We start from the raw sequence: 16,924 nt of genomic DNA, 5'->3' as shown, positions 1-16,924 counted from the left end.
CGAGGAAAAGATTGCCACATTAACAACAGAAACTTCACAACTGAAAATGAGGTTGGAACACACTCAAGAAGAACTAATGCAGAAGCAAAAGGAAACAGCAGCTGCCAAACACAGATCTCAAATGTTAGAAGACCAGTTGGAGCAAAAGGTCAACACAGTGAAAAATGAGGTGGAAAATGTCAAAGAGCAACTGCAGAAAGCCAAAGAGGAATTGAGTAGTAAGGTGAGAATAGAAAAGGATATGCAAATTAAGGTCAAAAACCTTGAGTTGGAGCTTCAGAAAAATGATTTACAAGTATCCCAGCTTACAAAAAAATGTGATGAACTGAATAAACTCAACCTGGATACTGAACGCTCCATGAAGAACCTGAAAGCTGAACTTGATCGTGCTAACATGGATCTTGAAAGCAAAGATCAACAAATCAACATATTTAAATTGCAGTCTGAGAGTACCAAATCTCAAATGAAACTAATAGAAGAGGACCTTCTTAAGAGAACCCAGACGTCCCATGAGCTTCAACTAAAAATACGAGACTACAATGAGCAGATCAAGAAGACATCTGAGTATGAGCAGAAATTTAAAAGCTTTAGCACGACCATTACAAATTATGAAACTGAAATCCGAACTCTGAAATCAGAGCTTACCTCCATATGTGCAGAGAAGAATCTAGCCAATCAAAAGGTTCAGGAACATAAAGTGGAGATTAACAACCTGAACGTGGCGCTGCAGAAGTCCACGACCGAGGCACAGAAAGAATCAGCAGAGGGCAATAAGAACATGACAAAGCTAAGAGAGCTTGAGAATGAGCTGTCACAATGCAAACAAACCATAAGTCGAACGACTGAAACCACTGAAAAGGCCACAGTGAACCTTAAACAGGACATTTCTACTCTCCAGAGGGAAAAACAAGCAGTCGATCAGAAATTACAAACCTTAAGAACAGAATTTGATCAACTTAATTCTACTCTCAAAAGAACAAAAGATGAATTACAGAGAGTGACTCAAGAAGGAAAAATGAATCAGTCCAAACTGAAGGATACGGAAGCAGAACTACAGAAAAACAAGATGACCATCAAAGAGATGAGTTCAAATTCTGATAAATATACAACAAACCTACAACAACAGTATTCCACCCTTCTGAAAGAGAAAAGTACTGCCGAGGAAAAGATCACAACCTTAACAACAGAAACTTCACAACTGAAAGTGAGATTGGAACACATTCAAGAAGATCTAACACAGAAGGTCAACATATTTAAAAATGAGGTAGAAAACCTAAAAGAGCAACTTCGAAAAGCCAAAGAGGAATTGAACAGCAAGACGAGAATTGAAAGGGATGCACAAATAAAAGCCAAAAACCTTGAGCTGGAGCTTCAGAAAAATGATTTACACGTAACCAAGCTTACAAAAAAAATTGATGAACTGAATAAAATTAACCTGGATACTGAACGCTCCATGAAGAACCTGAAAGCTGAACTTGATCGTGCTAACATGGATCTAGAGAGCAAAGATCATGAAATCAGCATATTCAAATTGCAGTCTGAGAGTACCAAATCTCAAATAAAACTAATAGAAGAGGACCTTCTTAAGAAAACTCGGACATCTCATGAGCTTCAACTTAAAGTACGAGACTACAATGAGCAGGTCAAGAAGACAACTGAGTATGAGCAGAAATTCAAAAGCCTTAGCACAACTGTTATGAATTATGAAACTGAAATTCAAAGTCTGAAAACAGAGCTTACTTCCACATGTGCAGAGAAGAATCTAGCCAGTCAGAAGGTTCAGGATTATAAAGTGGAGATTAACAACCTGAACGTGGCACTGCAAAAGGCCACGACCGAGGCACAAAAAGAATTAGCAGATGGCAAGAAGAACACGGCAAGGCTAAGAGAGCTTGAGAATGAGCTTTCACAATGCAAACAGACCATGAGCCGAATGACTGGAACCACTGAAAGGACCACAGTGAACCTTAAACAGGACATTTCTACTCTCCAGAGGGAAAAACAAGCAGTCGATCAGAAATTACAATCCTTAAAGACAGAATTTGATCAACTTAATTTTACTCTCAAAAGGACAAAAGATGAATTACAGAGAGTGACTCAAGAAGGAAAAATGAATCAGTCAAAACTGAAGGATATGGAAACAGAACTACAGAAAAACAAGATGACCATCAAAGAGATGAGTTCAAATTCTAATACATTTACATCAAACCTACAACAACAGTATTCCACCCTTCTGAAAGAGAAAAGTACTGCCGAGGAAAAGATCACAACCTTCACAACAGAAACTTCACAACTGAAAATGAGGATGGAACACACTCAAGAAGATCTAATGCAGAAGCAAAAGGAAACAGCAGCTGCCAAACATAGATCTCAAATGTTAGAAGACCAGTTAGAGAACTGCAAGAGAATGCTTGAAGATCTCAAGGGAAAACTTGACCTACAGAAGAAAGGGTATGAGACACAGCTAAAGTTACTCCAGACTGAAATGGAGCAAAAATTGGCTTTGCAGGAGTCACGTATGAAACTAGAACATGACCGAAAATCAAAGAACAGCGCTGAGACGATTGAGCGAGACAATAAGCAATTCGTGCAAGAGATTGAGAAGATGAAAACATTGCATTTGAAGGCCAAACAAGAGGCTCAACAGCAAATTGATAGCCTCAACAATCAATTGGAACAAACCAGGCAACAAAAAGCTGCGTTCGACCTCGAATTGCTCAAAGCGAAATCGAAGATTACAGAATTAGAAACTGAGAAAATTCGAGTGAAATCCACCATCTCTCAGATGGACAGTGTTCGCAAGGAGGGCTCAGAAGAAACATCAAAACTGAAGCAATCATTAGCCGAGATTAGGCAGAGACTGGAGATCTCAGAAAACGAAGCCAAATGTCTTAAGGAGCAGACTGCCTCTTATGTGAATGAGGTGAAGATTTTACAGGAGAAGAATTTAAAGCTTGAAGTAAATTACAGCTCAGAGATAAAACGACTGAAAAAACTGGAGGATGGAAATCAAGTCGGTCATAAGTGTGCTAAAGATGGTGAGCTGGCAAAGCTGAAGAATGAGCTGATGTTAAATCAGAAGATATTGCTTTCATACGAAGAGGCAAAGTTAAATCTAGAAGAGGAACTTCACAAAATGACATCTGAGGTACAAGTCTCAAAGTTTCTTTGTAGTTTTGGTAGCCATTTGGTAGACATATAGCAATGTTAATTTAGGGATGAACATATCATAGCCTATTTGGTAACGGAATTAATTTTTAAACACTGATTATCCAAACTGTTGGGACCACCTGCATAATAATGCTTATTTTGTAACCAATTTTAACAAATGTCAAAAGATATATTAAATATTGGGCTGAATGCAGCATATATGATCAGCATAAAGACCTGAGTGACTCTTGATAGGGGGTGAATTGTTGTGGCCAGATGACATGACTGGGTTAAATTGTCACCGAAACAATAAGGGTTGCCTACTGGCAGCCATGGTGAGTACCCACCGCCAGTGGCTGAGGACAAACAAAAACGTTGGCTGATTGTTGGGTGCCCATGACTCATTGATGTCAAAGGACATGAAGGCTATGGATCAATGGTATAGACCAATAAAGAGCTACTGCAGATCAAATTGCAGATCATTTTAATCCAGATGAATGTGTCACAACTCACAGTGCATTGAAGCCTTCTGTGTATGGGGATGCGTAGTCACAGGCCGCTTAAAGTTGCCACAAAGGTTACGTGAATGGTTGAGCAGATGCATTGTTTACAATCCAAAAAATTTGCAATAGGATAAACTGTAGGACAGAAGTTTAAGGACATGTCCTGGTATCAGATACCACAGGTCTCCTTCAGTTGTCTTGTAAAGTCCTTGTATCAACGGGTCAGGTTGTTTTGACAGCATGTTAGGCGGGTGGTCTTAATGATTTGGCTCATCTGTTTTTATATACTTAACCAATATACTTTAGTAAGTATTTAAGTAATTTATAGACTAGATCTTTACTCTTAAAATTTTGATGAAACCAACATTGCTGTTATTTTTCCTCATGTATTTTACCTCCTGTTTGCAGATAGCTGCTCTACAAAGGGATAAAGTGAGGGAGGACCTAAAATATGTGACACAGGATAAACCAGGTCCTGATGAAGCACTAAGGATAACCGAGAATGCTATCAGACACACATCTACTCTACATCAGTTCTCGACATCATCTACCACCAGTCAAAGTAATGTTTTTGAAAACACTTCTATAAGCAGGAAAAGCTCCCTGTCAGATAAAGCTGACAAAGGAAGGTCTGGAAAATCCCAATCAGTAACATTTAATATAATGGGCAGTGAGTCCTCCAATGATGAGTCAACTGATTTCTCAAAGATGAGTGAGTCATTTTCTACAAAGATTCAAAGTCTTAGGGGCCGGGTCAGTATTAAAAAGTTAATCAAGACCAAAATAATAACAGAAGAAATTGCCTATAAGTTAAAATCCGGTTTAATAACCATGGAGGAACTACAAGCATCGCTAGCTCAGTTCAGTGGCAAACCCCTTTCAATAGCTGGGATTTACTTGGAATCCAGCAAGAAAAAGATATCCTTCATGCAAGCTGCAGAGGCAGGTCTTATGGCCAAGACCTATGCTATTGAGTTTTTGGAAGCCCAGGCTGCCACAGGAGCCATCATTGACCCAATCACTGGTGGAAGCTACAGTGCTGCAGATGCTCTAGATAAAGGCGTTATTGATGGAGATTTGAGGGACAAAATAATAGATGCTGATAAAGCAGTCAGTGGTTTCCTTCACGCAGGAAAACTCCTGTCCGTGTTTCAAGCTATGGAAGAAAGAATTGTCGACAGACACAGAGGAAAGGCAATACTTGAAGCCCAAATCGCTACTGGAGGGCTGATTCACCCTTTGATTGGCATGCGGGTTCCACTAGAGAGTGCCCTTGAGCAAGGACTAATAAATCAAGCCACCTATCAAACCCTCTATGATCCGGTCAGTAACCCAAAGAGCTTCCACAACCCAGAAACACGACAAAGAGCATACTATGGTGAACTCCTCAAACTGTGTGTATATGATGTGAATGGAGGAGTCTATCTTCTTCCCATTGGCGAAAGCCAAATGACCAGTTTCTCCCCTGCTAACACTCACAGAGTGTCAGTCATTAACAGTGCCTCTGCTGTAGAGAAGTCAGCCTATGATGCATACAAGTCCAGCCTTATAGATATGAGAATCTACCTGTTCCTCTCACAACAGGACAGTGACTGGCAGGAGACAACTTTTGTTAATTCTGCTGGAACCCTTTTGCATATTTTAATAGACAGGAAGAGTGGGCGACAGTTTTGCATTGAAAGTGCAGTAAGTCTGAGGATCCTTCAAACAATTGAACTACAAAGATATCGCAGCGGTGAGCTTAGCATCTATGAGCTTGCAGACCTTCTGATTTCTCGCAAGGTTGTGCAACGGATTAAAGACAGTCCTATTGCAGGACTCTGGGATGTAACCTTCAAGAAAAGGCTTTCTGTTTTCACTGGACTGCAACAAAATCTGGTGGACAGACTGACAGCAGCAAAACTGCTTGAAGCTCAAGCCTGCACTGGAGGTATCTGTGACCCTGCGTCTGGTGAGAGAGTCCAGATCGCAGAGGCACTCCGCAGAGGACTTCTGGATGATAGCTTTACCCGACAACTGCAGCAATTTGAGCAAGTCTTCTATGGCATAGTTAACCCCAAAACTAGGAAGAAAATGTCTGTAGGACAAGCAATGCAAGAGAACCTGTTTCCTAAAGATGCTGGGATCAGATGTCTTGAATTTCAGCTGGTAACTGGAGGTCTGATTGATCCAGAAACTGGCAAAAGGGTCTCACTGGATGAGGGAGTTCAGAAATGTATGATTGACAAAGCAACAGCTCTACACTTGAAAGATGAACACTCATATCCCAAAAATATCACTTGCCCGAAGACAAAACGGAAGATTTCCTTCAAAGAAGCTTTGGAGAAAGGCGTGTATGACATCCATACTGGGCTGCTGCTGCTTGATGCTACAAAGCACCATAGCACCGGGGCTACATCCTCTTTTCAGTATTATTACTATCGGTACTGAAGTAGTAAAAATTTCTGACCCTGGTACTTTAGGGTTAAAAATAATACAAACTTTACAAACAAGCAAATAGCTGCTAGTACTGTGGAGCATATGAAATTCTGAATTTTGATTTGTAGTTTTGACATGTAGTTTAATGTCATGTATGTGCACAAATATAGTAGTGCTTGGGTGGCGCAGCAATCTGCTAGGCCACACCTGCTGTTAAATCACAGCGTAAGGTTAATAATTGGCATTGTATGAGAGTTGTCTGGGGGGATTGGCGACCTGTCCAGGGTGTTCCTGCATATGTGAATATGAAATAGCCATCTGATGGTGGAATGTGGTGGTGGTAAAATTGCTCGTCCTACATAAAAATCTGATAAATTCTACACCAAAGTGTCTGTTCTGTGTTAGTTATATTTTGATTTGGTAATAAATATGGTGATTGGAAGGTATTGGAAAACCAAATGCTTCAAGCACTGGCAGCTATTAGCTCCCATTTAATGTTAACCGAACTAGCATGTTTGGAGTGTTTGGAGGAGTGTTTGCTTTGTCTAGGACTGAACTAGTAAGTAATGTGACAGAAATGTTTGGCACCGGTTGATTGATTTCATCTAATTTACCATAACTGTTTTATTGATATACAGTATTTGTACATGTCTTTAAACTTTACTTGTGTATATTTGAATGAATATGTTGAATCTGTATGATGTTTATCCTTCATTCTTTTCCTTGCTAAGCTCAACAGAATTCCATTGTAATATATTTCTTACATTATTAAGCACAAGGGCATGGAGGTATACTTACTCAGTTATATTCTATTAGAAATATTAGCTGTTTTTTTGTTTGTTTTCTTGTCATTCATTCCACATTGCTTGTCTCATGACATTCAGAAATCTGTTGAAGAGGAGAAAAAAGAACACGGTGATAAAGTTAGCAGGTTATTGAACTGGATGAACCAGAATGTAAATGATGACAAAGCCAACACAGAGGGCTCTAATAAGCCTCAGGTAATACCCTCAGACCAAGGTTTTCTCCTCTTTTGTGGATCTAGGTTCATGCATAATTTAGTGTTTGATACTTTTAAACGATGTTTGTACAATATATGAAATAAAGTGTTCTAGTTTATGTTTGGATTCATTGCCTTCTAGTTTTATATCATGATTTTTTTTTCCTTTGCCATGGTAATGTCAAATGTAAAGCTGACTATGGAACGTTTCACAAGCACAATCATGCATGCACACAATTATAAAAGATAATACAGTCTTCAAATTTTGTGTTTTCATTTTTCAAGTGAAATTAACATATTTTTCTATTGTCTATGGGTAACAAATCTGCACATTCAAATGCACAATTATTGTTGAACAAAAATGGATAAAAATGAAAGGTGATATGTGCATTTAATTGCATATACTGTATAAGATAATTAATCACAGACATAATCTGCATTTCCCGTAAAGGATATGTATTGTCAGTTTGAAAAAATTTACATTAAGTAATATTCCATAAAAGATCCTTTTCATACTTCATAAAGCTCTAAATTTGTGTGTTTTTAAACTTGGGAGCCATCATGTTTTAATAAAGTTGACAGTAAAGTGTCTGTGATCAATCATTGATGACACTTTTTCATTCTTATATATATACAAGAATACATTCAAATAACACTCAAATTAGCTCTGTTCTTCTGTGCACTTTTGTGTACTCTCTTCCAGCAAGACTGCACAAAAATCTATTAACAGGTAAAAAGGCTGCTTAGGCTGATTTATTTCATTATATCAGCATTTATATAGTATATTTCATACTAACACATAAGATTAGGGGCATTCATGATGAAATAATTTGAAATTTACATTATATAAGTTGTTCTTAGAGTTCAAACATCCTGTTGTGGTCGGTTAGGTGTTTAAATAATGATAATACACGGTAATATTGGTAAATATTTGCCAAAAAACCTGAATTATCCTATAGAGATTTAAAATACAATAGATACTACAATATACTACAATACAATAGAAATCTAATAAAAAAGAAATCACAAATTATTCCTTTATTGCCACCTCCATCAAGTAGCTGTGTCTCCTCTGTCATATAACATCTAGGAGCAACCAGCCACGTAGACGTAAACACTATCCAGTGCTTCCTCCGAGACACCTATTGCAGATTATGCCACATCACAGGGCAGATTGCTATCCAAATGATTAACACTCCTCCTTCTCCACCCAAGTAATTGGTGTGCGTCATTGTGACTGACATGACTGAAAGGCCAAGGATTTGTTCATAAATATAAAGAGCAGTGCTAGATCAGCTGTGAAGGTACTGGATTAGTGATCAGAAGGTTGCTGATTTAGGCCCCACTACCTCAAAATTGTCATTGTTCAGTTTACAACAGGGCTCTTAACCCAAATTTAATGTGTTGCATTTAGTCATAATTGCAAGTTGCTTTAAATAAGTGCTTGCTAAATGTAAAATGTTTTAAGTGTTTTGGGAGAACACAGAGGAACAGAACTGTTAAAGGAAAACTGTTAACTGTTAAATGGCATCATCCTTTACTGCTTAAAACCATAAACATGATGGACTTCCATGCCCAAAAAATCTGCTGAACTAGTTTACCTTGTAACTAGTAGAGAAAACAAAATTACCATGTGCACCTATAAAATCTGAGAAAAAACATAGAAAACATAACATTATTAATAACCTATTAATCTTCTGGTAGGGCAGTGCTAAATCCGAGGGTAATATACTGGATTAGTAATTAAAAGGGCCCTGGTTCAAGCCACATTTTACCACTGTTTGCCACTGTTGGGCCTTTGAGCAAAGCTCTTAACCCTCAGGTCGAATTGTAAGTCAAGATTGTATGTCCCTTTGGATAAAAGCGTCTGCTAAATGCTGTAAATGGTACTGAGGAATTTAAAATGATTAATATACTAAAATCAGATTATTTGCCTGTGTATGAAAGTTGATGATTTGGCATATTAGTTATGATACAGAAGTATGGGTAGTATTTTTTATCTGAAAGACCTGAAAAAACAGTAGGATAGTTTCACACACACACACACAAATAGTCAAGGATTAAGACTAAACACTTGAAAATCCATTTCTATTGTAGCTTTCAATTATATTTTTGCAAGTTTTCCCACCCTCCTTTTATCTTAGGGTCAGGTGTGGTGACCTGGATTCAATGGCCAGATCATAAGGCCACTAATATAATACAATGTATATAATGGTGATAATACGCTTGTGTGCTGTAATGGTAATAGCCATGCTGCTAGTAACAGCAGTGCCTGAGTTCCAGGGGTTTGAATCTTGGGCTGGGTGTGCAGATACACAAGACATATGGCAGTATGTGAATCTAGCCATCAGTGCACCCTTAGTGCTGGTCCCAAGCCTGGATAAACATTGCATCAGGGTTGCATCAGGAAGAAAACCTGTGCCTTAGCCAATATGCTGCTGTGACAAACAATACCCTTTAATATAGTTTTTACAACAATTAATACAGCATAATATGATGTATATTGTAAATTGTAAACCTTTTTTAACATGTACTCCAGGTTCCGCTTGAAGACGTATTGACAAAAAAGGAACAAATTGCAGAAGCACTAAGAAGTACTCAACTGATGCTAACCAAGCACAGTGACAGGTGTGTTCTGCTACACCGTTTACAATGAATATAAGTGGTGAAGAAACATTTAGGTTATTTTATCACTAGCATATATTATAAATGGTGGTCCTACTTTTTTTTTCATTAGGATGACTGAGGAGGAAAAACGTGAAGCAAAAGAACAGCTCAAATCTCTCCACCAAGCCTACAGTGAGCTCTCTCAGCTGAGTACAGACCAGACTTCCCCTACTGACCAGGTAACCATTTTCATTCAGCTCCTGTCAAAAAACATTCAAATAAGGTTGTTATTGACTTACACATTTTCTTCTCAAATGCATGGCTAATGTTTAAGGTCTCAGATCGAGCATGGCTCTTTGTGAAAATTTAAAGCTAACTTTGTACTAACAGCCTGACATAGAACATTTTCTTTGTCGGGATAACAGTGTTTTTACTTCTAATAAAGAACACATGGTAAACTGAGTATGCTGTAAACAAAGCAAAGCATGGGTTGTTTTTTTAATCCCACAGGCTTGTTTTTCACTTCACAGCAAAGCCAAGGAGCCACCAGGTTTCAACCACATTGCAATAATTCTCAATGTTTTGTCTTTAACAAAGTGTGTTGTGTTGCAAGATGCTAAAAGTTCTGTTTACAGATGCATGACAGCTTTTAATTCTGCCCGTCTTGCTGTTGAAAGTATAATATGCAATGTTGCCAGTGAACACACTTCAGAGACTTGTTCAGTGGGTAAGTACACGTTTAGAATTGTTTGGAAAAATAGAATCACCTGAACTGTAAGCACTTGACCTTGTCCAGTGTCAGAGTAATCATTTATAAAACAGACATGAGGCAGATAGAGCAATGGCAATACGGGCCATGTGAACTTCATGTAAATGGGGAGTAAAGTGATTTTGCAGTGACTGCAGCAGCCAGTGGAGTGGCTGTTCTTTTTTTCTATTCTGTTTTGAAGAACTTGTTTGTCTGACATTGGTGGACCGAGTAGCTGGCGCAGTTGTGACAATCGGTTCTCATGCTGTTTCTTTCCCTTTACTGTCCACTAACTCCACTAGAGGCTACAGATTTTTGGTGTATTACTGTTAATACTTTTGATAGTTTCTGTTATTTTGGCCACCCCCTACATTTGACATTCCCCTTTTGGGTTGTGGCTCTTTAGCCACAGTATTATTATTAAGTCAAGAACCTGCCCTCTTACCTGGGGCCCTCTTACTTGTCCAACATGCCCATGCCCTTGTACCTGAAGCAAGGTCCATAAAGATGGTTTGACAGGGTTTGTATAAATGAACTCCATTGGTCTTTACAAAGCCAATCCCTCAACCCCATTACATTAGAAAGACTTACAGGTGTATTACACACTATCACAATTGGAGCAAGATGAGGTCAAAATTGTTTTGTGAATGCCAGGTTAGTGTTACTTTAGAATTTTAACACAGGCTATTTTCAGAATGCACATTTAATACCTGTCTCTTGTATTGCAGGAGTTCCAAGTCATCGAGGGGATCCTTGATGTGGGAACTGGAGCAGTCCTGTCTGTATGTCGCTCTGTGCAGAATGGTCTTATTGACCATAGCACTGGGCTCAGTCTTCTAGAGGCCCAGCTCATAACTTCTGTACTCATCTTACCTGAATTCCAGATGTGTCTGGACTTGGAGGATGCATTTAAGCACAACCTTGTGGATGAACCCATGTATAGTCAACTGCAAGAGTTGAATGAAGCCAACGAGTGCATTCAGTCAGCGTGTTATGCCTCGGAACCCTTGCCAGTGGTAGCTGCATTGGAAGATGGTGCCATTTCTGAGCGTCTAGCTGTCAAGATCATTGAGATCCTGCTAGCCACTGGCGGTTTTAAACTGACCTACACTGGAGATCCTTTAAGTCTGGAGAGGGCGTTTGAGTTTGGTCTAATTCCACAATCACTCTATATTGAAATATTGCAAAGACAGAACACCTGGAAGGATTTGATTGACCCCAACACAGCTGAAAAAGTATCTCTGATCCAACTTGTTCAGAGGAGCATTGTCCATGAAGAAACAGGGCTTTGCTTGCTGCCAGTAAAATCGAGAAAAGATGGCGTCATTGCTCTAACATCTGGCAGAGAGATTAGCATACTGAGGGCCATGCACGAGGGTCTGATAGATCAAGAGACCATGCACCGACTGCTGAGTGCTCAGCTGTTTGCAGGAGGCATAACTGACCCTAGAACTAACTGTAAACTTACAGCTGAACAGGCCTTGTCTGAGGGTCTCATCGATCAGGATATCGCCAGTGGAATTTTCAGTCACCAGGCCAAAAATGGTGGTATTGTAAACCCTCAAACGGGGGCCAGACTGACGGTTGATCAAGCTGTCCAGTGTGATTTAATGACTTCCAGAAGTGCTCTGTTAGTTCTGGAGCGTCAAAAATGTTTTATGGGCCTACTTTGGCCTCAGTCCGGAGAAATCCTGACCGTCTCGAAATCCCTACAGCATGAAATCTTAAGTGAACAATTGGCACATGAACTCCTGTGCAACCGGCATAAAATTGCCGGATTTTACATCCCTGAACGCTCAGAGGTAGTGGATGTTGACTTTGCTGCACAGAAGGGTTTGATTGATGCTTGCACAGTGGAGCTATTAAAAACAGTAGAGATACCAGATATGTTTCCTGATGTTGAAGGTCTTAATGACAGGTTCTCGACTTGGCTGGTTATGCGAGAGCTACAAATCGAGGGCTCACAGAGGTCCAGCAGAGGTTTAATATCTAATGAAAACAGCTTGAGTGCACCAACCTCTACTGAAGCCAAACAATTATTCATTTCTTTTCTAATGATGAACAGCTATATGGACCCTAAAACAGGCCAGAGGCTTTTAGTTTTTGATCGACAGTTGAATAAAATGGCAAATGTGGTGCTAGAAGCTTCAGAAAATGATGATGATACTGAAGATCCTTCAGTTATCACTACAAAGGGTTTGTCTGGGGATCCTGAAGATGTGTACTTTACACAAACGGGAGATTTGGAAATTTTGCATATTGATGAGCCTTTACCAGAAATACAACAAGGTGTTGATAAGCATTGTGCTAAGTATTTAACTCCTGGATGTGAGAGTCTTGTTTCCGACTCAGACAAAGGATTTAACTCTTCTTCAGAAGGTGTTTCACAAGAAGATTTAGTCACTAACACTAAGCCAGATGTTTTTGAGGAAGCCACCAGAACACTGATTTCACAAAGAAATCCACCTGAACCTGCAAATGAATCAAAACTGCTTTCAGAAGTGGAGAATAATGATTCTTTGGATCACAAAGAAGAAATGAATGAATCAGAAAATGCAGACAGCTCAATCTGCTCTGTATTGTACACTGAAGAAGTTAAAAATGCAGATTACCCACAAAGTGAAGGAAAATGGGATGGCAAGCTTGAAAAAAACCATGCAGTCCATCTCCTGATGGCCCAATTAGAGGAAGGAGTTATTTTAGATGTAACATCTGGAATGCGATGCAATCTTAATACTGCCCTTGATAAAAGGCTCATTGATGAAGAGACCACATTAGAAGTTCTTGGACTACATCTTGGACTAAAAGATGTTGTTGGAAACAAGGCGGTTACTATGTCTGTACTTAAACATGCTGTCTCACAAGGCTCTATTTCATCTCACATGGCTTTACAAATCATGGAGCAACAGAATTTATTGGCTGGTTTCTGTGACCCATCTGGAAAAAGCATCAGTGTTAGCAAAGCTTGGGAAATGGGACTGATTACTGATATTGGCAGCATTGTGCTTGATTTGGAACCAACTCAGCAGACCATGACTGTTTCAGATAAACGTGTTCTCAGTGTTTCCACAGCCAACTTCAAAGACATAATGGAAGATGAGGAGGCTAAAAATACGTTACGAGGTAAACATGATACAATAGACTCTGCTCTAATGCTTGATATCACTGATGAGAAGCTTGAAGAAAAATGGCCAAGTACTGAAACTGAAGTGGAAAGAGCTGAGGAAACCACCAGGCTGTTAACAAACTTAATAGAAATGAGCAGTAATCTGGATCTGTTTAAACTACATGCAGATACTGAGAATACTGAGGATACCGCTGTGGAGGAGTGCATTGATAAATGTACTGAATATGTACTGGGAAGACCACAGGAACTTTATCTTTTGACAGACTCAACACCAACAACCTGCTGTCCAAACTTCACACTGCAATCAAAGACAGATTATGATGACAGGACTGATGAACAATATAGGGACAAACATCCAGATAATGAATATAAATGTACTGAGATTGTGAAAGAAACAGGAAAAGCTACTCTATTATCAAGCACAGCTCATATAAGCAGTAGTTTGGACTCATCATTTACCTGTAAAACTAATAATAATGAGATCTCTGGTACTAAAAGTACATTAGAGAGCATAGAGACAATCACTCATCTACCTGCAAGCACGACAAAAATGACTGGTAGTCTGGATTATTTGGTGTTGGGTGAAAAATGTCCAAATACTAAAAATGCTGTGGAAAGAATTAAGGAAACCACTCCACTGTTAACAGATCAACTATCAACTTTTTCATCAGTCTTGACTCAAGTGACCAGTAGTTTGGACCCTTCAGACACCTCAAGAACAGATAGTTGTAAGATCACTGATGATGTGTTTGAAGAAACAAATACTGATAGGTGGCTTAGTGGAAAATGTCATAGTACTGATGATACAGGGCAAAGAGCACAAGTAGCCTGTTCTTTAAATTTAAACTCATTATCCAGGTCAAAAATTGTAATTGGTGAGATTACTGATGAGTTTAGTACAAACAGCCAAAGTACTGAAACTGAAATAGAAAGTACAAAGGACTCTACTCCTTTATCAACAAATAAACCTCAGGTGACTTTTGACTTGTATGATGTTGACATTATTGATAACAAGCATAGTGAAAAACCCCCACATACTGAAAATGTATCAGAAAATACAGAGCTAGACTTCTATTCAATAAACACAATCTGTAGTCCAAATTCATTATTGTACTTGAATACTCTTAGTGAGGATGTTACTGATAAAAATCTTAGTGAAAAATGTACAGAAAAGGTGATACAACAAACAAAGGAAGCTTCTCATCTGTTAACAAACCAAACTAGTCGTATGGATTCAGAAGGTAATAACAATATGGTGGCAAAAACGGAGCGAAAAAATAATCTTCTCACAGCAGAAGAGACATGTAGTTTGGACTCATCATCCACCTTAAAGACAGGCAATGATGAACAAATCACTGATACCAAGCTTGATAAAAAAATCACATCCACTGAAAATGCTTCAAGAAGACCAGCTGAAAGTGTGTATGCATTACCAAAGTCAACTCAGTTAACAGATTGTCTTGAGATGTTCCATTTAAAGACAATGAGTAATGAGATCACTCAAGAGGAGTATAATGACAGATGCATATTAACTGAAAACGCATTGGGAAAAACACAAGAAGCCACCTCTGTATCACCAAACATCGGACAAATGACCAGTACTTTGGACTCATCATTTTTGTCCAAAAAAGAGTTAAATGAAAAATACCCAAGTACTGAAAATGCACTGGAAACTTCAGAGGAAAGAATGAGTCTATTAACAAACCCAGCACAAATAACAGGTAGTGTAGACTCAACTACGAACCTAAAAACATACACTTTCGAGCAGATCACTTCAACTGAATTTAGTAAAAACAATAATAAAATTTGCAGTCCTGACAAAACTGTAATCAGAGTAGATGAAACCCCAGACTCAGGTCAAATGAACAGCAGTCTGGACCCAATATCTATTATTAACACAGATAGTAATACAGATATTTGTGATAACGGACTTAGTGATAGGTGCCCGAGTAATTCAAACATGCCCAAAACAGGCAAAACACTCTCATATTTATCAACAAATTCAGCTGAAGTAACCAGTAGTATGGGCTCATCATTTACTTTAAACCAAATTAGTGATGAGGAAATTACTATTAATGAGATTACTGAAAAATGCCCGAATACAGCAGAAGAAGCCCCTTATCCACTATCAAATACAACTGGAAATGTAGAAAGAACAATGAATAAGGTAACCAATCAAGGGCTTAGTAATGAATGTCTAAGTACTGAAAATGTAGAAAGAACAGTGGATGAAGTCACCAATCAAGAGCTTAGTAATGAATGCCTGAGTACTGAAAATGTAAAAAGAACAGTGGATGAAGTCACCAAGCAAGAGCTCAGTAATGAATGCCTGAGTACTGAAAATGTAGAAAGAACAGTGGATGAAGTCACCAATCAACAGCTCAGTAATGAATGCCTGAGTACTGAAAATGTAGAAAGAACAGTGGATGAAGTCACCAATCAAGAGCTCAGTAATGAATGCTTGAGTACTGACAATGCAGAAATAACAGTGGATGATGTCACCAATCAAGAGCTCAGTAATGAATGCCTGAGTACTGAAAATGTAGAAAGAACAGTGGATGAAGTCACCAATCAAGAGCTCAGTAATGAATGCCTGAGTACTGAAAATGTAGAAAGAACAGTAGATGAAGTCACCAATCAAGAGCTCAGTAATAAATGCCCGAGTACTGAAAATGTAAAAAGAACGGTGGATGAAGTAACCAATCAAGAGTTCAGTAACAAATGCCTGAGTACTGAAAATGTAGAAAGAACAGTGGATGAAGTCACCAATCAGGGGCTCAGTAATAAATGTCTGGGTACTGAAAATGTAGAAAGAACAGTGGATGAAGTAACCAATCAAGAGCTCAGTAAAGAATGCCTGAGTACTGAAAATGTAGAAAGAACAGTGGATGGAGTCACCAATCAAGAGCTCAGTAATGAATGCCTGAGTACTGAAAATGTAGAAAGAACAGTGGATGAAGTCATCAATCAAGAGCTTAGTAATGTTTGCCTGAGTACTGAAAATGTAGAAAGAACAGTGGATGAAGTCACCAATCAAGAGCTCTTTAATAAATATCTGGGTACTGAAAATGTAGAAAGAACAGTGGATGAAGTAACCAATCAAGAGCTCAGTAATGAATGCCTGAGTACTGAAAATGTAGAAAGAACAGTGGATGAAGTCACCAATCAAGAGCTCAGTAATAAATGTCTGGGTACTGAAAATGTAGAAAGAACAGTGGATGAAGTCGCCAATCAGGGGCTCAGTAATAAATGTCTGGGTACTGAAAATGTAGAAAGAACAGTGGATGAAGTAACCAATCAAGAGCTCAGTAAAGAATGCCTGAGTACTGAAAATGTAGAAAGAACAGTGGATGGAGTCACCAATCAAGAGC

At 38.7% G+C, this 16,924-nt stretch overlaps 1 protein-coding gene across 11 annotated transcripts in view; it reads left to right on the top strand.

Annotated features, from left to right (window-relative positions):
* dst (dystonin) overlaps positions 1 to 16,924 on the top strand; it is a 287,668-nt gene that overhangs the window by 154,973 nt on the left and 115,771 nt on the right. For all 11 annotated transcript variants that reach the window (XM_062995876.1, XM_062995886.1, XM_062995883.1 and 8 more), the window contains 3 exons: positions 6,956 to 7,072; positions 9,611 to 9,699; positions 9,809 to 9,917. In XM_062995876.1, the coding sequence (XP_062851946.1) occupies positions 6,956 to 7,072; positions 9,611 to 9,699; positions 9,809 to 9,917 (315 nt within the window). The remainder of the gene's footprint in view (positions 1 to 6,955; positions 7,073 to 9,610; positions 9,700 to 9,808; positions 9,918 to 16,924) is intronic.

The sequence above is a fragment of the Trichomycterus rosablanca genome, chromosome 5, assembly GCF_030014385.1.
Source record: "Trichomycterus rosablanca isolate fTriRos1 chromosome 5, fTriRos1.hap1, whole genome shotgun sequence".
NCBI classification, from domain to species: Eukaryota; Metazoa; Chordata; class Actinopteri; order Siluriformes; family Trichomycteridae; genus Trichomycterus; species Trichomycterus rosablanca.
This window is presented reverse-complemented; position numbering and strand designations above follow the sequence as displayed.